The 24,412-nt window shown below is 42.6% G+C and overlaps 1 protein-coding gene across 4 annotated transcripts in view; it reads right to left on the minus strand.

The window, feature by feature from the left end:
• Positions 1-24,412, minus strand: part of LOC139370864 (plasma membrane calcium-transporting ATPase 1-like) — a 140,573-nt gene that overhangs the window by 101,266 nt on the left and 14,895 nt on the right. For all 4 annotated transcript variants that reach the window (XM_071110684.1, XM_071110685.1, XM_071110682.1 and 1 more), the window contains exon 3: positions 1,857-2,368. In XM_071110684.1, coding sequence (XP_070966785.1) covers positions 1,857-2,052 — 196 coding nt within the window. In that variant the 5' untranslated portion in view covers positions 2,053-2,368. The remainder of the gene's footprint in view (positions 1-1,856; positions 2,369-24,412) is intronic.

A 24,412-nucleotide genomic window follows, 5' to 3' on the forward strand; every position in this document is an offset into this window, starting at 1 on the left:
GTGGCGAGATGAGTGACGTCATTGTCAGAGAAGCCCCCCGGTGGATAGAACACTTCCTCACACAGCCAAGGGACTGAAGTAAAACTGTATCGGCAAGGCAAACCGAATCCTAGACAAGTCATTTGAGCCGAGCGGCCCCTTCTTGTCTAGTGAAAGGAAGAAAGTGAATCCACGCACTAAATAGCGGCATTATGACAACAGTGATATGAGATGCCAGGCTTCTGAGGACCATTTGCTTACAAAACAACCAGCAGAAAACCCATCTTGTTTTCTACTGAAATTAACCAGCCTTTCCCCTCCATCCACCCGTCAGTCCACTGAAAACATAATTATGTTTCCTTCATTAAAAATAGTCATTTATTGTGCGGAGAACGGCGCTACAGCTGTCCCTTGATTACTAAATGGAATAGAGCAATGATCTATGAAGTCATTAGGGCTACAGTGTGGAACTAATTCCAACCCTGGAATGAACCACAGAACCAAGGAGGGGCACTTGCGAGCGAGCAAGCAAGCAAGCGAGAGAGAAAGGAGGTGGGAGGGAGAGAGAAAGGAGGTGGGAGGGAGAGAGAGAGAGGGAGGGTGGGAAGTGGAAAGAGAGAGAGAGAGAGAGAGAGAAAGAGGAGTTAGGAGGCGGGAGGGAGAGAGAAAGTAGCAGTGGCCATGTTCTACTCTCAACCCATAGTTGATCAGCTGTCAGATATCATGTGATTAATCTACTCTGAGTGATTCCAATCGTGTATGTACGTGTGTGCACGTGCGTAAATGTTCTGATGATAAATCAGAGTGCAAGTTGTTGATGGCGAAAGATTATCTCCTTGTTTCTAAAGCCAGCCCGGGGATGGTTTGAAGGCCTGGTTAGCAAACGATGTCTAACTCATTAGCAGTAGGCCCATAGCCACACCTGCGCTAATGGATAGCATGTGCAGGAGGGAGCAGTTAACGGAATACTTCACTAGCTAAAGGCTTACTGGGGAGTGGGGAGTGGCTGTACAGTGAAATAGATACTGTATTGGGTTAAATGGTTAGCATTAGCAGGTCATTGAACTTGCACAGCTCATACTGGACCTATATTATACATATGATGTACTTCAGCCTGTATTTTCAAAACTTTGGGTAGGAAACAGCAACGATAAAAATGTCCTACACACAGCATCACTTAACCTCCATAATTAACCCTTCACTCTCTGCTGCTCAAACGGATTTAAAAATCAGTCATGTCAGAGCAGTTTAGCCCTGGGACTCAGCACAACCAGCGGCCTAACTCTGGCCATGGGCCCTATTCATGGGTTAAATGTTTTGTCACAATATTGTTTTGAATGTTCGAGTTAATTTTTTAGGGGTCATTGTCATTTAAGAGGGCATTCTTTCTACAATTTACCACAATTACACATATGGAAGGTCACCTGATTTTAGCTAGCTAACTTGAGGCATTGCTAGCAATTGTTGACGAACTTTGCTAGCTAATGACAACATTGCCATCTGTCTAAAGTACATTTGACGACATGATAATGCTGGCAAAGTTGTTTCCAACTATACATTTGACTACTTTCTCAATGTCATCGTATTTCCAGGCACTATTGTGTAATTTAGACTAAACCATATTTAGCCTCTGTCCAGAATGACTGGGCGCTTATCATCACTTTAGGGCACCACTACAGTGTCTCAGGTAGAGGGCGACTTGAGTAGATGTTCATAACAATGGCATGACATGACCAACAATGGCATGACATAACAAGTGACAGAGGTGCAACCTATGAATAAGGGTCAGATATATGATGACATCATCATTATAACATTCAGTAGGGCTAATGGGGTGATACAGTAATGTGTGAGTGTGTGTGTGTAATGTCTCTTACCCTCGATGGGCGATGTCTTGAGCCTGCGGCAAACCCCCTGCACGTCTCCGTAGGAGTCGGCTATCTTGGTGACGGCCTCTCCACTCCTCAGCTCCATCAGCTCTCGGAGGTCCATCACCGTGATGCCAAAGTCCCCCTCCTGGTTGCCATCGGCAACAGAGTTCCCGGGAGGGTGGTCCGCCGTGTTGTTGGCCATTTTGTCGTTGTTTGATTGTTTTTCTCTTTACTCGCCTACTGTCTCTCTAAGATCACTGTGCGTGACAGTTGTAAACTAAGAACTGGTTCGTAGTGCAGAAATAGTTAAATAGTACAACAAGGAAGTCCAAGTCACCTAAAGGCTTCAACACCTAAGTCCTTACTTTGTGCAGACAGGAAATGTGGGTATTGTAGTAGTATTGAGTGGTGGTCTCTCTGCCAGGTGTGGGAGATGAACATCAGTGGACGAGCGTCTGGACCCGGAAGTGCATATTATCTACCAAGGAAACAGTGGAGTCATGATCTGTTCCACAAAACTGCAGGAGAAAGAGACAAGAAAAAAAGGTGTTAAAACATTGAAAAAGTCTAAATGAATATAAACCACAGGAATAGCTTGCTATTGAGGATTTCTATCAAATATTACAAGATCACCACCACATAACCAGAAAAAAAGAAAACACTTAAATTGTTATTGTAGGAACAGTATGGCAGTGGTTCCCCAAACTGTGGGGCGGGCGAGGGGGGTCCTTTGTAATTTAAGGAACTCAGCCCGGTTTGAAACGTACTCTTGAAAGTTACAATTGTAGAACGCGCAAGGTGCATTTATGAATTTGGGTACGGCATCATCAGTTCCTCGTCGTGATAGTTATTGCAGACCTTAGAGAGCGATGTATATCTAGTCAGAAAGTGTCCAGATCAACCAGCCCATGTCAGCTAACGTTTTTATATCAAGTTTTTGTTGTTGCCCATTGTCATTTTTTTTGGTCATGCAAATACTACACGCATACACATTCGACATTGCAAAATGTATAGAATTGCAAGAAAATTGCAAGAGTGGAGGAACTGAGATCAGAGAAGAAAATGCCAAAACGCTAAAGAGATTCTCAAAAGCAGAGAGCATGTGATTCTCTGAATGGGAAAGACAGCCATGCTTTGCATCGAGGTTGGACAGGCCATACAGTGGGAAACATATTTAGGATAATCTGACTCTCACTTGACACACACAGACCCTTTGTTTGTATAAGATTAGCCGTCTCGCAGTGGATCCAACTGCTTGTCCCAAAACGACTGCTTTTCACATAGAATCCTAATTCCCCTATATGGAGGCAGAGGATAAAGACGCCATGGGAATCACCATAGTGACCTGGTTCTATGACACCAGTGCTATAGAGTAGTTATCAGTGGTGTCTAGCTGTAGAGAGGAGCTATAATAGATTGTTAATATCTCCCATACAATACAAAGTCTAATACAGCAGTCTTTAATGCAGCGCTGTGTTGAAACTGACTGGAAGGAAGAGGACATTATGCTAATGTGAGATAACGCTCTGGACCACTCCTCTGAGCCAGTGTGTGTGTGTGTGTGTGTGTGTGTGTATCCCACTCCTCTGGGCTCTCCATGACATACTAAACACCCCAAATGGAGGTCTGCCTTTGATGTGTGCTTATGTGATAAGAACTGATGTGCTGGAGTGTGACTCTCCGGATTTCCATTCTCTGTCTCACAGGCCAGAAATACACTCATGCACACGCACATCGGCACACTTCTGTTAGCCGGCAACAGCAGACTTTTGGCCGATAAAAAATGATGAAAAGCCGATTAATAAAAATTGTCGGGCTGCCTCTCATACACACCCCGATTGCCTTACGTACATGCACCTGATGCTGAGGAGGGAGAGCGAGAGACGAGCCTTGGCCTAAGTTACTGTTGATTGTGAAGATGGAGGCCATTTTCATTGAAGTAAAACGAAAGTTAGAGGGGGAAAAGTATACCGATAGTGAAAGGGGGGGGCTATTTATAATAATTTGTTGTATTATTATTAATTATTATTATTATTATTATTATTATTATTATTATTATAAGCCTATTTATTAATATAAACCAGTTTATTATGCAAAAAAAGTATTTTGTTTCATTCGGTTTTCTCAATACGATCTGCCGTTTTAATTGTGTGCTCCGTATTTAGTTTCCGAGGTCAAGTAGACCTGCCTATTGCTGTCGTTTGTTGGATACGGTAAGCACTAGACTTTGTTGGTAATTGCTGCAATATAGCCTGTTCAAAACATTTGTGAATGTTTAAAAAAGTTCACAAGTGTTTTATTTCATTCTGTTGGGCCATTTTCTTTGGCCAAATTAAGTTCAAACTGTAATATTGTGTTTGCCAAAATATAATATCCTGCTCTTATTTTGCCTATAAACAATGGCTTGACTTACTTTTGAAATTACCCAACTAAAGTTTAGAAACTTTTGTGAAGGTTTGGTGTTGTGTGGCAGTGCGCACCAACTGACTCTGAAAGTTGAACTTGAGGTGAGGAAGAATGTTTTAGGCCTCACCGGGGTGAATCCTAGAAATTAACAATATAATGCTCATCATTAATTATGATAGAAAATTAACGAATTAGTCTCCTTGTGTACGCCTATATCATAGCAGACGCCGTATCCCATCTGAAAGGCATGTCAGTGCAGCATTCCACCAGCATCTCTGCAGCTCTAGGTCTAACCTTTATCTTCATTTATATCTTTTTTTAAATATTAATATCGTACAGTGAATGCCTAAGCCTATTGGCATATGCATGCAACGCCCTGGTGCGTTTAGTGCTCAAATCTCCAACAGCTGAATAATTATTGTTTTAGGAAAGTAAAAACCAATAATGCAATTGGGCAAGAACGTTTTTGCATAGGCTACGCACCGAAAACACAAGGAATAGTGTTTTAGAAATGTGTAATTAAGGTTGTTCTTAAGGACACGTAAAATGTGGCTCATTTGGCCAACATTGCTTGTTAATTGATGGTGCTGGCTGCTTGGGTGGACGCCCCCTAATGGGTTACGCACCCCAATACATATGGATGACCGGGTCATTTTCTCAAAATGTCAGATAAATGTAAATATTCAGTGTCACTTGGCAAATTTTTCTAACAAAAACCCTGACACACACACAACCATACTATAATTAGCCTAGGAGCGGTTATTTTATATATGGGAAAGTGGTGTATGTGAGGTGGTTTGCTTGTGAGAACCTGCAGGAAGGCATTAACCTAGATTGGGTTAATATGCTCTTCTTTATACTCTGACATCTTCCCTGGAATTTGATAAAAATATAAAACAAAGAGCACCTCACTGATTTAACCTCAGGCCTTTCACTGAAGCAGTTAGACAAAACAACCACCATGGCCATGTACTGCTCCTCAATGGAAGTTTCCACACACTTAGGTTGGAGTCATTAAAAAAAACTTGTTTTTCAACCACTCCACAAAATCCTTGTTAGCAAGCTATAGTTTTGGCAAGTCGGTTAGGACATCGAATTTTTCCAACAATTGTTTACAGACAGATTATTTCACTGTATCACAATTCCAGTGGGTCAGAAGTTTACATGCACTAAGTTGACTGTGCCTTTAAATGCTTGGAAAATTCCAGAAATGTCATGGCTTTAGAAGCTTCTCATTGACTCAAATTATGTCAATAAGCCTATTGGAGAAGTATCTGTGGCTGTATTTCAAGGCCAACCTTCAAACTCAGTGCCTCGTTGCTTGGCATCATGGGAAAAATCTAAAGAAATAAGCCAAGATCTCAGAAAAATATTGTAGACCTCCACAAGTCTGGTTCATCCTTGGGAGCAATTTCCAAAACACCTGAAGGTACCACGTTCATCAGTACAAACAACAGTATGCAAGTATAAACACAATGGGACCACGCAGCCCTCATACCGCTCAGGAAGGAGACACGTTCTGTCTCCTAGAGATGAACGTACTTTGGTGTGAAAGGTGCAAATCGATCCCAGAACAGCAGCAAAGGACCTTGTGAAGATGCTGGAGGAAACAGGTACAAAAGTATCTATATCCATAGTAGAGGTCAACCGATTATGATTTTTCAACGCCGATACCGATTATTGGAGGACCAAAAAAGGCTGATACCGATTAATCGGATGATTTTTATTTATATTATTAATTTATATATAATAATGACAATTACACCAATACCAAATTAACACTTAATATAACACATCAATTTAGTCTCAAATAAATAATGAAACGTGTTCAATTTGGTTTAAATAATGCAAAAACAAAGTGTTGGAGAAGAGTAAAAGTGCAATATGTGCCATGTAAGAAAGATAACGTTTAAGTTCCTTGCTCAGAACATATGAAAGCTGGTGGTTCCTTTTAACATGAGTCTTCAATATTCCCAGGTAAGAAGTTTTAGGTTGTAGTTATTATAGGACTATTTCTCTCTATGCCATTTGTATTTCATATACTTTTGACTATTGGATGTTCTAATAGGTACTTTAGTATTGCCAGCCTGTTCTCGGGAGTTGATAAGCTTGAATTCATAAACAACGCAATGCTTGAAGCACAGCGAAGAGCTGCTGGCAAAACGCATGAAAGTGCTGTTTGAATGAATGCTTACGAGCCTGCTGCTGCCTACCACCGCTCAGGTCAGACTGCTCTATCAAATCATAGACTTAATTATAATATAATAACACACAGAAATACGAGCCTTGGGTCATTAATATGGTCAAATCCGGAAACTATCATCTCGAAAACAAAACGTTTATTCTTTCAGTGAAATACGAAACCGTTCCGTATTTTATCTAACGGATGGCATCCCTAAGTCTAAATATTGCTGTTACATTGCACAACCTTCAATGTCATAATTATGTACAATTCTGGAAAATTAATTAAGGTCTTTGTTAGGAATAAATGGTCTTTACACAGTTCGCAACAAGCCAGGCGGCCCAAACTGCTGCATATACCATGACTCTGCTTGCACAGAACGCAAAAGAAGTGAGAAAATTGCCCTAGTTAAAATAAATTCATGTTAGCAGGCAATATTAACTAAATATGCAGATTTAAAAAATATATACTTGTGTACTGATTTTAAGAAAGGCATTGATGTTTATGGTTAGGTACACATTGGTGCAACGACAGTGCTTTTTTCGCGAATGCGCTTGTTAAATCACCCGTTTGGCGAAGTAGGCTGTGATTCAATGATAAATTAACAGGCACCACAACGATTATATGCAACACAGGACAAGCTAGATAAACTAGCAATATCATCAACCATGTGTAGTTAACTAGTGATTATGTTAAGATTGATTGTTTTTTATAAGATATGTTAAATGCTAGGTAGCACCTTACCTTGAGTGCAATGTAATCGGCCATAACTGGTGTCCAAAAATGCTGAATACCGATTGTTATGAAAACAGCCCTATATCATATCCTATATCATCATAACCTGATAGGCCGCTCATAAACAAAGATTGTACTTTTTGGAGAAATGTCCTCTGGTCTGATGAAACAAAAATAGAAATGTTTGGCCATAATGACCATCGTTATGTTTGGAGAAAAAGGGGGAGACTTGCAAGTCGAAGAATACCATCCCAACCGTGAAGCATGGGGGTGGCAGCATTATGTTGTGGGGGTGCGTTGCTGTAGGACGGACTGCCGCACTTCACAAAATAGATGGCATGAAAGGCTTGAAAATGATGTGGATATTTTGAAGCAACATCTCAGGACATCAGTCAGGAAGTTAAAGCTTGGTCGCAAAATGGGTCTTCCAAATAGACAATGACCACAAGCATACTTCCAAAGTTGTGGCAAAATGGCTTGAGGACAACAAAGTCAAGGTATTGGAGTGGCCATCACAAAGCCCAGACCTCAATCCTATAGAAAAGTTGTGGGCAGAACTGAAAAGGCCTACAAACCTGACTCAGTTACACCAGGTCTGTCAGGAGGAATGGCATTTTTACTCAGATTAAATGTCAGGAATTGTGAAAAACAGAGTTTTAATGTATTTGGCTAAGGTGTAGGTCATCTTCTGACTTCAACAGTATATACAGCTTACCATTCAAAGTGAATGGCCATCTATATTGCTCCCCCAAAAAGTGTGTGTTCCTCTCTCTCTCTGTGTGTGCGTGTGTGTGCGTGTGTGTGCGTGTGTGTGTGTGTGTGTGTGTGTGTGTGTGTGTGTGAGTGTGAGAGAGAGAGAGAGAGAGACTTTCCAGAGGGGAAGTGACCTGGCCTCTAGAGTTTCAATGATGGCGTTTTCAGCAATGCTTCTGGACAAAAAGTTGGTAGACGCTGCTCGGGTCTACAAATGCATTAGCCTGATGTAACCAGTATGCATGTGTAAATGCCACTTGAGCTCAGTTTCCAAACAAAATCTATCGACTTTGCGAAATGTCAGCAGTCGCCTGGGGACCATTAAAGGGCCACTAAATGGCTCCCTAAATTAGGGGCCCAAACAGTGAGAGCTTTTAGACAACATACAGTACACTGCAATACACTATATATACAAAAGTATGTGGACAAATTAGTGGATTCAGCTATTTCAGCCACAGCCAATGCTGACAGGTGTATAAAATCGAGCACACAGCCGTGCAATATCCATAGACAAACTTTGGCAGTAGAATGGCCTCACTGAAGAGTTTAGTGACATTTAATGTGGCCCCATCATAGGATGCCAACTTTCCAACAAGTCAGTTCATCAAATTTATGCACTGCTAGAGCTGTCCCGTTCAACTGTAAGTGCTGTCACTGTGAAGTGGAAATGTCTAGGAGCAACAACGGCTTAGCCGCAAAGTGGCAGGCCACACAAGCTCACAGAACAGGACTGCCCAATGCTGAAACGTGTAGCGCGTAAAAATCGTCTGTCCTCGGTTGCAACACCACCGAGTTACAAACTGTCTCTGGAAGCAACTTCAGTACAAAAACAGTTAGTCGGGAGCTTCATAAAATGGGTTTCCATGGCCGAGCACTCTTCCCAGAAGAGTGAAGGCTGTTATAGTAGCAAACGGGGGACCAACTCCATATTAATGCCCATGATTTTGGAATGAGATGTTCGATGAGTAGGTGTCCACATACACTACATGACCAAAAGTATGTCCCCAAGTCACCAGCCTCTCCCCTTCTCTCGCTCTATCCCCCTTTTGCTCTCTCTGTGTATTGTTCTGACCCTCACTCTTATCCTCCTCTGTGCCCCTCTTCATCTCTCTCTTCCTCTCTACTTAGTTAACGTGGTCGTGAATACACGGTATGAAAAACAGCCGTAAGCATGACTTTTACCGACTTCTTCTCGTTTCCCACGGTCACTTTGCTATAAACCACATTAACCATCCTCGATCCATCGCCAGAGAGAATGAGCACCACCGCCACCAAAATGAACAACAGCACAGATCTGTGACACGTCTCTATGAGAAGAGATGTTTATTAATGTCGATGGGTGAGGATCTAGCTACCCATTAAGACAAGCTAATCAACTGGCACGCTAGTTTTACCAATAGTCATTTCATTAGTGAAATTAGCCCAAGCGCCGGAGCATCTCCAACACCAAGAAAATAACGCAGATGCCTCTGCTTGTTCCCTCATTATGCAAAACAGCGCGGTGATGTCATTAATACGGAATGCAGTAATTATAGCTATTGTGATGATACAATTAGGGAGAGAGGGGATGTGAGATGGAGAGATGAGGAATGAAAGAATGTGAAAAACAGGGACGAGGAGAATGATCTAATAATTCACTTGAATGCCGAAATGATAGGGGGGGTACCCTCATTATTCTAGTAACACGACCTGATTAAATACATCCAAACTATGGCCTATGCCACAGCGATGGGAGAGAGAGGGTAGAGAAAAGAAAAGACAGAGAGACAGAATACCTTAGAGAAGTAGACGATAACATGGAAGAGAGCAGAGTAGCGAACAGCCAAAGAAAAGGCTGTGTGCGTCCAGCTACTACTAGCTGAGGGATTCCCTCTGAGTAAAGGAAGTGAGAGCAGCACAAATACAAGGCATGTGGCCAACTACCTACACTTCCTTATTCACACAAACACACAGCATACAGCAGAGCACAGGGAGGTTCTGTTTTAACAGCGTGGCTGGGTATTTGACTAACTCCACACACACACACACACACGCACACCACTCCACCCTGATCTGCTACCAGGCCTGTTGTCAAGTAACTCACCACTTACACTGTAATCATCACTAGATACTATTCAGAATACACCGCCAAGCTACTGAAGAGCCCCACTTTCTCAACTCTGGCATGGAATGATGTAGCGAGGGAGAGATCAAGAGAGAGCGAGAGAGAGAAGAATGTGAGAGAAAAATGAGGATATAAAAACAGAGGGGGTGGAGGAGGAGGAATGATATGCATATACTGTAGAGAGGGAAATGAGCTAGATGAAAAAGGAGAGCAGTAAAACAAGGAGGCACATATAGTAAGTAGAAAGGCAGATCGTACAAAAGGGAGCGAGGTAGAGTAGAACGAGAGGTAGAGTAGAACAAGAGAAATATGGATAACCCACCAGAGCAATAACGTTGCTACATGTGTCTCATTAAATTACAGTCCTCATTACTGTGTTGTCCTTCTAAATTGCTACTAACAATGGACCATTGAGGTCTGTTTTTTTACTCAAATCTATCTGTACCATCATTTATTTGACAAATGCCTTTGTTTGCTTTGGCAATGTATGGGTTTTCATGCCAATAAATATGTTTTAATTGAATTCAAATTGAGGGAGAGTAGAAAAACCAAGTAGATTTCTATGAGAAGGGCAGACAGAGGTAAAGTTAGAAATATAGGTAAAGTAGATGACATGTTAAAGAGAGGGAGGGCAGCAGGTGATTGTAGTTTTAACGGTTCAAAAGATAGAGCCACATTTGAAGGAAGAAAACTGAAACCGCTCTGTTTATTACAACCGCATCTAGAGGCTACCGGAGGTTACCGACGTAACCCCGGTTCTGTGAACCAGCACGCTTTTTTTTTATTTCAGAGTTTCTTTCGCAACCCCATTTTCAAATCAGGTGGCCCCACATGGGGTCGCTATGACCAGTTTGGGAAATGCTGCTCTACTGGCTCAAAGACCATGAGGCTACATGGCAGCCTATGCTAGGAACAAAACCTGCTCTCCCTCGTTCTCTTTTCCACTCTCCCTTCCCTTCTACCCCGGTCTCTTTGCCTTTCTCCCTCTCCCTGTGGGTAGTGTCCCAAATGACACCCTATGCCCTATATAGTGAGCTCTGGTCATTTGTACTACACAGGACATATGGTGCCATTTGGGATTCAGCCAATGACTCCATATAAGCTTAGTCATTCTGGACAGAGCACTCTACTGTTCATCTGCTTACTATCGGCCAGCTGATGAAATTAGTGACCACGGTACCTCTGGCTAGATCAGTGTGTGTGTGCGAGCGTGTGCGTGCACAGAAATATAGCAAACCAGGAACAAATTGTCTTACGACTATTAGAGCAAACAGCTACCACAGTAGATACCCAAAGTGTACACGCAGTATTACTACAGTACTGGAGATATAAATAATGATACAATACGCAGTGTGTGCTAAGTGAATGTTAAGCGTGTAAATTCCCAGTTACACACTGCTGCTCCCATTCCACTATTCTCACACTTCTCTTCCTCTAGTACCACTTCAATACAACGTGCTGTGAAGAGTGGCAGCAACATTTACCAGCGAATAAAGTGAACAAGGTAAATCCATTCTAACACTGACCTTCCATTCCAGCCCTTTACTTGACAACAAGAGGACATTGACAGGACATGGCTGCCTGGTTTAAATGGTAGCATATTATTTAAGGCATCATAACCCCGCTAGAGAGAGAGAGGAAAAAGAAAAGAAGTAGAGATAGAAAATGTCTGGAAGAAAAAAAGCTTGACATCTCATTCATACTAAACTGTTAAGCGTCTAGTAGGCATTAAAAAGTGCAGGATCAAATTTAGAGTTTTCCAAATCAGACTTTTCATGATTAGTAGAAGAAAACACAAATATACCGTCATGAACTGGCATCAAATTATAGTTAAGATATATATAGATATCCTGTATCTAGAACAGAAAACAAATAAGGGAGAAAAGTGGAGTGCAGCAACAACAGCAACCTGGGAGCAGCTCTTCGGAGTAACATGGGGTTAACAGTTGCTGGGTTGGTGATGGAGAGAGGGTCAGTGTATTTTTTGGGGTCCTCCTATGTCCAAATAGTGAAAACAAATATATATACACACACACACACTTGTGTGTTGAACCGGTATTTATTTTTCATATTTTAGTCGCTTAGCAGAAGCTCTTGCTCAAGGACACGTCGGCAGATTTTTCACCTAGTCGGCTCAGGGATTTGAACTAGTAACCTTTCAGTTACTGGCCCAACACTCTTAACTGCTAGGCTACCTGCTGCCTAGTCTAACAAATTCTAAATGGCACTAACAGTTTGCAAATTAGTTTAAGTGGAAAATAGAGGGGACACATTTATTCCAAAACTGCAGCTCGCTGTTGGAACAATCAACCAGTCCATTTTGAATTGTTGCTAAAACTGTCGTCACTTGGCAAGGAATGTGGCTTGTGTATCCCATCAGTTTTTAACAGGAACTTATACCTGTAGGCCTAACGGGAGCTTGTACGCGCACTCACGGTTGTAACGCAACTGAGTGAGCCATGGAGGGAATTTAGGGAGAAGAACTGTGTGATGTTTGGCATGGATTATTTTCTGTTGTGCCCCACATATCCACATGTCAAATAAAATGAACGTGGTCTTCAAGAACATTTCACTTGCCCGCTCAGGCATCCACAAACCACATTCCCCCAAATTGATTTACAGTGTTTTTACATAAAAAATTCCCAAAAATTTTTTTACAGCAAAAATAAATAAATACATTTTAAAAAATAAATAAATCGAGCTTTGGCATCCTTCAGAGTACTCGAACACTCATGTCCATCCCTACACCCTCCGTTCATCCATCAGCGGTCAGGGTATTCAACAGGTGGGGATGGAAAAACAGATTGGCTGGAGGCGAAACAGATCACAAACACTGGTAAACAAATTAGGGAGGAAAGGGAGATGGGGAAGGGGAGGTTAGTGACACAGGTGAAAGATGAAGAGCTGGATTTGTATTCTAATGGAGGTAGAAAGGGGAGCGCAGAGATGAAGAGAAGAGAGGGGGAAAGAGAACAAGAGGAGAGAATAAGGTTCAGTTGGTAGGAGGCAGAACTCCTCATCTCTATCATTCTCTTGCCCCTCAACTTCTCCCTCCTCACCTCTCTCCTCCCTGCCCTTTCCCAATCATCCCTCCTTGCCTCCTCTCTTCCTGCCTCTGCAGACACACCTGCCTTGCATACTAAAACACGGACTGCGTCTCTCCCTCTCCTTCCCTCCCTGCAGAGCAGACACGCAACCCCCCCACTCACAGACTGCACCAAACCCCACCTCCCCCCCTGCCACTAAGCAAACGTGGCTGTGGCCACACCCTAGACAGTGGGGAACTTGCCCAGTCGCACCCAGCAACAGCTCAAAATCAGCTTTACAGTTCCAGCACCACATGCTATAGCTGGCTGATCGCTTACGGCCCTATACTGCCTACTAATGACTCATACATCCCATGTGATGTAAAGTGTAAGCACACGCACGCTGCCAACACTTGCTCCACCCACACCCAGTATGGTGTGCACACACACGCACACAGATCACAGTTGACTTCAGAGATTAATTAATATAATAAACGGTCTTAACATTTAACACTCCATAGGGAAATCAGGCCCTTCTCAAAGAACCAGCTTCCGTTCAACTGTGCTTACTCTCACCACAACACCACCCAACCTCAGAATACACAATCTCAGAGTAAGAGAGTACGAGAGAGAGAGAAGCATTGAAGTGTGTTATTCAATAAGCGAATGTTTTGCATTCAAACACACTGTCCACTCCCCTATTTTTAGATACGAGTCCATATAAAAACCTAGATGATAATATCCAGCAAATCACAGCTAAACAAACATTATCTTAGCATGTGGTCTGTGTTTGTATATGCAGTGTTGTGCTGCCTCTGTTCTAAAGAGCTGACCAGTTGCTGGTGTTTACCAATGAAAAAGCTGCAACAGGACACACACCAACATCTCTCCCCCTCCGCCTCTCTCCCCCTCCCTCCCTCGTTCCACTGTTGCAGTGGCAAAAGGATAAAGCAGGAATGAAGGAGACCACACCCTATCTGCAGTCACATGACCTGCCTGGAGGAGGAAATCCCTTACTGCAGAGAGAGGTAGAGAGAGAGACGGAAGAGAGACGGAAGAGAGAGAAGAAACTGAAAAAGACAGACGGACGGGATTTTAAGAGTACAGAGAGAGAGAGTGAAAATAGATGAACCATGTAAGTAGAGAGACAACAAGTGGAGTCAGGCAGCGAGTAAGAGGCAAAGAATGAGAAGGGGGAAAACATGAAGAGAGAGGGCGAGGGTTGGTGGCGAGGCAACTCTCTCCCTCTTCTCCTCAGACACGTTGAACTCATTTGTGTTCTCAAACATGCAGTGAGCAGAGCCATAGCTGGCCAGCCCAAATCACAAAGACACCTCCCAACTCCTCTCCTCTCCTTCTCATCCCTCTCTCCCGCTGTGTGTGTCTGGTAGGCGCCTGGCCCTAAGGTATGAACAAGACATAACATCAGCGAAGACGGTGGCACACACCCCAACATCCCAGACTATATAAGGACACAGCTACAATAAGAAACTACACACACACACATACAGCTCTATATAAGGACTCAACTACAATAAGAAACTGAATATACGCACGCACACACAGCACTATATAAGGACTCAGCTACAACAAGAACCTACACACACACACACACACACACACGTCCATATAAGGAGCTGACAACAGTCAAATGGAAATCACAAAAAACATGCAAACATATTTTACATGTTGAGCCATTAGCAGATGCTTCCCATAGCAACTTACACTCAGTTCTTTCAAAAGGCAGGTAAGACAACCACATATCATTCATTGCAAGTAAAACATTCCAAAGAAAATCTGCTATTAAAAACACACACACATTCAAACATGTAATCTGGTTACAAAAAAAACGAATCCGTTATGTTACCCTGTAAATGTAATCAGTTACCTTACCAGCAAAAATATTTTTGTCAGATTACAGATACTTTTGAAAAAGTAGATGATTTCTTCTTGGATTACTTTTAAAATCATAAAGGATGCTTCTGAAAAAAATAAATGTTGACACCTTTCTGTTCTCTCAATGACATTCAATTCAGCATTGAAAAAAGGCACAAGTTTAAGTTCGTTCCACCACGCTCAGGTGGAACAAACAGAGACCACTATGAAGACACACCAAATACGTTTGATGGATCCCTTTTGTCTTCTTCAGAAAGAAGAAACAGAAAGTAATCTGATTACATTACTGGAGTTCAGGTAATCCAAAAGTTGTTACTGATTACAATTTTGGACAGGTAACTAGTAACATTTAGAAAGTAACCTACCCAACCCCACACAGCTTTACATAACGACCTCCTGTACAGCTCCTCAATGCCAGAAGGTTTTGACCATTTTCCTCCTCTCGGAGTGTATCTGAGATATAGTACACTAAATAAATAGCTGGAGACACAGACAGACAGCACCACCTGAGTCACCGGAGGACAGATGGAGTGGATCAGAACACGGAGGCTCGATCTGGGACGGGCTCTGGAAGGCATGTTGGCACACAGACAAACACAACGACATGCCAGGGTGCTCACAGAACTAGGATGACTATTACATGAATGTACCAGTGGCATTAGAAAAACCAAGTACAGAGCAAGTTACTTCACAGTAAAATAAAAACAATAAAAAATAAAAAAAATGATATTTTCCAGTGATCTGTATTCTTTCTCCGTGTGTGATCAGTGGTTCCCTTTTCCATCCACTGTGAGACCCAGGGATCTCTAACCCTCACACTGGTCAGAGCCAGAGTCACAACATCTCCATGGCAACCCTCATTGATAAAGAGCAAACACACACACCACTACTTATCTCCTACTCCAGGGTCTTCCTGCTGCTGGGGTTACATTTGGGTCTCACAAGCGCATATACAGTCAGGTATAGACAGTGGACAAAAACACTATTTACGGCCTCTCCCACTTTCAACCTTAGCAAATATGAATGAATTTAGAGGAATTAAAAGTTTCCACCCTGACAGCTTTGCACACTCTAGGCATTCTCTCAAACAGCTTCATGAGGAAGTGATGAATCAGGGCTTCATGGTCAAATTGCTGCAAAGCAACCACTACGAAAGGACACCAATAAGAGGAAGAGACTTGCTTGGGCCAAGAAACACAAGCAAATGGACATTAAACCACTGGAAATCTGTCCTTTGGTCTGAGGAGTCCAATTTTTTTATTTTTGGTTCCAACTGCCATGTCTTTGTGAGATGCAGAGTAGGTGAACGGATGATCTCTGCATGTGTGGTTCCCACCGTGAAGCATGGACGAGGAGGTGCGATGGTGTGGGGGTGCATTGCTGGTGACGCTGTCATGATTCATTTAGAATTCAAGGCACACTTAACCAGCATGGCTACCACAGCATTCTGCAGCGATACAACATCCCATCTGGTTTGTGCTTAGTGGGACTATCATTTGTTTTTCAACAGGACAATGACCCAAAACACACTTCCAGTCTGTGTAAGGGCTATATGACCAAGAAGGAGATATATGACCTGGCCTCCACAATCACCCACCCTAGTGATGTCTTCACTATTATTCTACAATGTAGAAAATAATAATAAATTAAGAAAGACCTTTGAATGAGTCGGTGTGTCCAAACTTTTGACTGGCACTGTAGAAGTCTACTTTTAACAACTGCTACTGAACATTTTACTAAAACACATTTACTTGAAGAGTACAGACGTACATTTTGGCAACAGAATGACAGTAAAATCTCCAAGTTTACGTGACCACGTTTAACGTTGTTTTTGGAAAACATCTACTCTAAGGCCTCCCGGGTGGCGCAGTGGTTAAGGGCGCTGTACTGCAGCGCCAGCTGTGCCATCGTCCCTGGGTTCTCGCCCAGGCTCTGTCGTAACCGGCCGCGACCGGGAGGTCCGTGGGGCGACGCACAATTGGCCTAGCGTCGCCCGGTTTAGGGAGGGCTTGGTCGGTAGGGATGTCCTTGTCTCATCGCGCACCAGCGACTTCTGTGGCGGGCCGGGCGCAGTGCGCGCTAACCAAGGTTGCCAGGTGCACGGTGTAGCCTCCGACACATTGGTGCGGCTGGCTTCCGGGTTGGATGCGCGCTGTGTTAAGAAGCGGTGCGGCTGGTTGGGTTGTGTATCGGAGGACGCATGACATTCAACCTTCGTCTCTCCCGAGCCCGTACGGGAGTTGTAGCGATGAGACAAGATAGTAGCTACTACAACAATTGGATACCACGAAATTGGGGAGAAAAAAGGGTAAAAAAAACATCTACTCTAAATAAAGATTCAAAAGATGTCTGCGGAAAGACTGGGGTGTCAGCTATGATTATGACACCTTGACTTTACAGTAAGTGAAGTGGATGGTAACAGAATGACATCATGGGTCCTCGATCTGCACTTTCCAGAAATGATTAGTTATGAATGTCATTTTATTCATGGTGGTGTATATGTACACAAAAAAGTACTGTATTATCCCTTTCTTTACTCTACTGTATTATCCCTTTCTTTACTCTACTGTAGTATCCCTTTCTTTACTCTACTGTAGTATCCCTTTCTTTACTCTACTGTATTATCCCTTTCTTTACTCTACTGGAGTATCCCTTTCTTTACTCTACTGGAGTATCCCTTTCTTTACTCTACTGTATTATCCCTTTCTTTACTCTACTGTATTATCCCTTTCTTTACTCTACTGTATTATCCCTTTCTTTACTCTACTGTAGTATCCCTTTCTTTACTCTACTGTATTATCCCTTTCTTTACTCTACTGTATTATCGCTTTCTTTACTCTACTGTAGTATCCCTTTCTTTACTCTACTGTATTATCCCTTTCTTTACTCTACTGTAGTATCCCTTTCTTTACTCTACTGTAGTATCCCTTTCTTTACTCTACTGTAGTATCCCTTTCTTTACTCTACTGTATTATCTTTTTCTTTACTCTACTGTATTATCCCTTTCTTTACTCTACTGTATTATCCCTTTCTTTACTCTACTGTATTATCCCTTTACTCTACTGTATTATCCCTTTCTTTACTCTACTGTATTATCCCTTTCTTTACTCTACTGTATTATCCCTTTCTTTACTCTACTCTAGTATCCCTTTCTTTACTCTACTCTAGTATCCCTTTCTTTACTCTACTCTAGTATCCCTTTCTTTACTCTACTTTACTGTGCTCCAATGCCACTGCGGTTGGTGACAATGATTTCCCATAGTGGCAGATTAAATTGCAGTCATTCTGTTACTGATCTGTCACTGTTACCAATTTGGTAACATCATGACATGTTTTAGTCACTTAATAATTCATAAACAAAATTGCTATCCATAAAAAAATCTTAAAGATGTGTGTTTTTGGTAACAGAATGACAAGACACTAGGCAATATTTGTTAAACTTACAGAAGGCAAATGATTTCTGCAAAACTAAATATAAAAGCTTCTATTAGTTGTCAGGGGCCATTTCTTCAACATGAGTGTGTTTTGATGTAGTCCTAATAGCGTTTAAAGACTCTCTCCATCTGTGTGACCAGAAATCAAAGCCTTTGCTTTTTATTTTTTTAAGATGGAAAATAGTCATTTCCCAAAAATAGACTCTTAGCTTTCAATTGACACAAAATGTGATATGTTCCTATAAAGTCGAGTTGGTGCTCTTGGGGCTTTTAAGAGGAAATGACCTGTCTCTCTGTGTGTCCTGGTCTGGAATGTCACCACACTGATCTGGGAGGGCGGGTCTGAAGCAGAGACATGATCACACCCCTGCCCCTCCCACCCCACACCACCACACACAGGCAGGCATGAAGACACAAGCATTCTCACAGACATGCATACACATGCACACTCACACAAACATACAGGCTTGTAAGTAGGCATAGGCTTGCACACAAGCACCCATGGAAATTCAAAAAAAGATGCACGCACACACTTTAGTTACATGCATTAAGCTCATTCTTGGCATTCCTGTCTCGTACTCCATTCCTCCCTCTTGCCGACTTACTCCGGGTGGACGGTGGAGTCACATTCCTCAGTCTGAATGTAAAACTACACACCGTGTGTTTTCTAAAAGGTTGTAAAGCGAGATTATCGAGGAAACATTTGGCTAAAGCAGGACTCTCTCCTCCCTCTCAAATGCTTCCTCCTTCCATCTTTCCCCTCTACCTACCTTTTTGCTTCCTTATTTCTGTCGTTCCCTCCCTCCTCCCTCTTTCACTGAACAGAACAATGAGCTGTATGTGTGCCCAAGCACTCTGAGCCACTCCCAGGGGTGCGTGGGCTCTGGTTCCATTTAGAAATTATTCCATGCTGTCAGCTACTAAATGAGAGGGCCCGCTCAGAGAAGAGGGAACGAGACAGAGGGAACGAGTAGAGAGAGCGCGGGCGGAGGAGGGATGGGGGGGGGGGGGGGGGGTAGATTGAGACCGAGGTAAAGAGTAGAGTAAGTGAGAAAAAGATTTATGCAAAAGAGGCAAGAGAAAAAAAAATGTGGGAAGGGGAAGGAATATAGCGAGTATGTTCGAGACAAGAGGCAAGAGACAAGGAGACTGAGCTCAAATTGTTTGAGGAGAGAAGAACGATAGACAGAGGGAGGGGGAGAGAAAAAGGGGGAGAGAGAAAGCGCGAGAAGAGGAAGGGACCTGGTGAGTAAGCATGAGACATGGAAAGAGAAGAGGAGAGACAGCAAAAAATATTTGAGGGAAGAAGAACGATAGAAGAGAGAGAGGGGAAGAGAGAGCGAGCGAGAGGGAGGGACACGGTGAGTAAGCACGAGACACATGGAAAGAGACAAGAGGAAAGACTGAGCTAAAAATGTTTGAAGGAAGAAGAAGAATCGAAGAGAGGGGAAGAGATAGAGCGAGAGGGAAGATGAAGGGCGAGGGGACATGGTGAGTAAGAATGAAACACATGGAAAGAGAGGGCAGAAAGAGAGAATTGACTCATGCAGAGACCAAAGGACAAAGAAACAAAACTAACCAGAGAAACGTCTGGGGGGGGGGGGGGGGGGGGGGAGTAACAGCAGTGCACATGAAAGAAAGTGAAGAAAAGGTGGATATGTTACATGTTGCCATAGTGATGGTGAGTCCATGGACAACTGCCAAAAGCCAGTCCCTTGTACTAGTAGCCAAATACACAGACAGTCTCATCTCTAGCTGATCCTGTTGGTTTTGGCCCAGGCTCATCTTAAACTCTTTAGAATGTGAATCTGGTCCCTCTGTCCCATAAGAAGGGTTGTTGAAACCTCAACTCACAGATCAACCAAACCTAGCTCTAAAAACAACATCCAACCATCTGTCCGAGTTGGTGAAAGCTCGAGAAAAAAGCTAATTCCTGCAACAGGCATTTAAGCAAATTCAGGTAAAAGGCATTGAACATTGAAGGACAAGTTGTGTTAACTCTACTTGGGTTGTGGTTGGAGTTGAATACGCACGTGCGTAAGTTTTCCATCTCACATGGGAATGTTGCCACTGATCATGGTTGACTGCTGTCATTGAATTAAAGTCCTTACTCTTGGCAGCTCTACGCTATGTGTGCGCGTGTGATCAGTGTGATTGTGTGTGTGTGTGTGTGTACACTTGTTAGTGGGAATTTACTGCACTGACAGATGACTTAGGCTTCCATTACAGCCGGCCAATCAACACGAGGTTGACATTCAGAGATGAGCGCAGGCGAACAGAGGGGTACTACAAAACACACCTCAACCAACCGTCAGCCACAATTAGCCACTTTGTTTTCATATTGCATGTTACTTGAATTTATTTTTTTACCCCGTAATTCATCATGTTTCTTTTTTTTTGTGTGTAAATCTCTATTTATTTGTTTATCTGCCTTAGGTTCTTTTTGTTGTATGGTTTGTGTTATGAATACTTGAAAGGAGGTGACTTACAAGCCTTTGAGTTTGTACCTCTCCTGCATTCTTTTTATTTGCGTATTAATCTCTCATCTTGTTTTATATTTTCTTGAGTGCAAATACAAAAAACTAAATGAACACACACACACACACACACACACACACACACACACACACACACACACACGGTTTATTAGTAGCATAGACATAGCTGTGTAGGAGTGGACGCTCACGTCACATCAGCACAAAACCCTTTTACTGTACAGGGGCCTATAAACCCCCTTCAGACTAGGAACCCTCGTTGACCCCACTGGCCAGAAGAAGTCCCTTCAAGCCAGGCTTGACCAGGAAAAGGCCCCAATCAAGCCCGCTATCTTCATCCAGGGCTATAGAACATATTATAGACAAACCAGAAGAGCCCCAGCTGGAATGCTTTTTTTCTCCAGTATATGACTGGGCAATAAAGTCCTGATCCAGAGAGGCCTACTTCCACTTGACCATGGAAAGTGACAAGTCTTTTTCTAAGAAAATAGGCCTACTCATTCAACAACGGACCAAGATCGAGACCACCTTTCCTAAGAGCACATCAAACATGAAGGACTCGTAACATCTTGGGGTTAGTGTAAAGTACGTTGTGTGACATTATTTCATTTTTTTCCTATGTTATTGCAAGGTATAATATGCGCATCACAAGTAATCATGCAATGTGTAACCTAACCAATGCCGGTTTGGTGCCTTGGAACTGCAAACCTCATTTCATTCACTATTGGACTGTTTCTGTGAGTGTATGGTACACGCAGAACATTCTATGGACACTTATGGACCAATTGGCACAAACATACCAACCCTAGGAGAGGCTTACATGGCTTTCTCCCCCTTTCAGAGCTTGAACCAAATCAGCAGGGTCAGATGGTTTGGCGGGACATTTTCAACCTTCCCCTCAATATGGAGGAAGAAAAGAACAGCAGAAAATGTTTCACACTTTCATTCCAGTGAATGTTTTGGCTGTCAGATGGTGACTGTCAAGACGACTTCTAGACGAACTACCGAAAAAAGGGACTTCCTCTTGCGAGTTGTCATTTTCCCATTGAAGCCGAGCTAAGGATTCCAGATTACCAGCTTGCATCGGACTGATCCCGCCAAGAGCTCAGTCAGAAGGCCAACGCTAGCGTTCCTCACCAAACCTCTACTTCGGACCGTTTTGCCTTGCACAGCCCAGGACCACCCGGTGTCAGCGCGCAACATCCGAAGACCCCCATTCTATCTATTGACTGTAACTACACAACTAAACTGGCCTTTCTCGCCCCAGCATTGGCATGAGGTGTAATGTGTAGCTCTTTAGGTTAACGTTAAAGCAGCAATAATCAGTAGAAACAATAACAAATTAGATTCCCCGCCCCGTTGTGGTAAAAATCTAAGGGATGGGGCTGGAGAAACGTAACCACTCTCAAATTCATAGACAGGGCTATGGATGCAAGGACTGGCCATACATGATATCAAAATTATAGTTTTAACCATGTTTTGAGGCTTTATAGTGTTTGTTTACAAAACGGAGTAAAACAAGCTTATATTTTGGGGTGTGATGGGGTACAACAGTTGAACTAAGCTCATGAGGCATTTAAAAAAGTTACAATCTTCAAGAATCTATGGATGCATATTTGTTTTAATATTTTATTTATTTAAACTTTATTTTACTTGGCAAGTCAGTTAAGAACAAGATTCTTATTTACAATGACGGCCTATACCAGCCAAACTCGGATGACGCTGGGCCAATTGTGCACCATCCTATGGTGTGAAATTTGTAAATTGAACTACAAAAAAAGTATCAAACTTTTGAACATCGATATTGTAATGTAACATCTTGGAAAGCTATATGGCTTAAGATCCTTGTTACTTAAGAGTGAATTTATATTATAGCTTGGTTGTGGTTGTGATACAGCCTGGATTCGAACCAGGGTGTCTGTAGTGACGCCTCTCACACTGAGATGCAGTGCCTTTGACCGCTGCGCCACTCGGGTGCCCCAAAATAATATCATCTAACAATTTGCTGGAATATTTTTTTTTTAAATTCATACATTCCCTGTATCGATCATATGCCATTATCATTCATCCTGTAGCCATTGAATCATTTTATCTGTCGTTTTCTGATACAAAACAAGCTTTAGAAAACATACGAATTCATGAATGTGATACTAGGCTCATCAATATACCTTCAGATAAATCAATTATTAATAATATCCCTATGTTTTTGTTTGTTCTAAGTGTCATTGTTAAGGTCACTTATAAGCCAGGTCTTCATGTACAATTTATTTTCCAATAAACGGACTGGTTCCCAGATTTATAGCATATATTCATTTGTCATTAGAGATAAAAAATGTATTTATAGTAATAACTTGACCAATATCTCTTACAGCTGGGGATGTCCAGGCTATTGCAACACCTACAGATGTAGGATCTTAATTTGATCACTCTTTTGTTGCTGAGAATTTTCCTGACAAGGAGGAAATGCAAACTTTTAGTGTATTCAAGGTTTAAAAAGGCTTCTAAAAGGTTTGTAAAATCCACTTAAAAATGTCAGACTTGATTTTCCCTAACGAGAAATGTACTAACCCCTACAAAAGAAATGCCCATTCATTATAATTCACATAATTAATTTCCTGTTGCTGGGGGATTATTTTCCTGCTGTAGAAAACTGGCTCAAATTAAGATCCTAGATCTGTATCAATGAATAGTTACACCTCCATGAATGAACCAAGTCATTCCACTCTCAGCACTCTTACCTATAGGGGACTTTGAAGGGGACTCCTTTGAAGTGCATATCAACATCTGTGCTCTATAAAGCCTTCTCAATCAGCGCCCATGGCTAATGAGAACCAGAGGGCTCACAGGGAGGGGAAAACACCTTTGATTTAGACCAGGTTTAGACCAGGTTTAGACCAGGTTTAGACCAGGCCTCGGATGAGGTAGCTGGCAGCTGACCTCCACTGGACTGAGCCTACATCTAGGCTGGATGAAGAGATACTGTCACCTGTTTCAGATAAGCGCCTGATCAGATGTGGAGGTATCCCCAGGTACAGATGAGCTTGTGTTGGCCTGAACACCCATGTACAGAAAAGACGGGGCCTCTAAACCCATGCAATTTAAAGGGAAGCCCTTTCTGGTGAACATTGAAACAGTCTATGTAAGCCTGTAGCTCTGTAGTAGTCTGTCGTTGGAGCTATAGGACATGTCTTAAACAAGCTCAGGCGAAGCGTCGCTGACTGCTTGTCCTCTCTGTGTGTGTATATGTGTGCGGACCAAGCTCAGAGAGGTCTACTTTAGCACCAGCGGATCCTTGTTCTCCTAATTGCGACATGTCTTGGCCGTTAGTGCTAGCAGGCCATGGTTACGCTAGCAGTCTCAGAGGATATGCTAATCTCTTAATTAGAATCGCTCAGAAGAGCTTTCAACAGTCTTCCACTCTCCCTCTCCTCCCCCGCTCCCTTACTCCCATTCTCCCCATTCCAACACCACCATCTCGCATCTAGTGTCCTCTCTGCACCCCTGTTTTCCCTTTGAATCTCCTTTCCATCT

Source organism: Oncorhynchus clarkii, chromosome 17, assembly GCF_045791955.1.
Source record: "Oncorhynchus clarkii lewisi isolate Uvic-CL-2024 chromosome 17, UVic_Ocla_1.0, whole genome shotgun sequence".
NCBI lineage: Eukaryota > Metazoa > Chordata > Actinopteri > Salmoniformes > Salmonidae > Oncorhynchus > Oncorhynchus clarkii.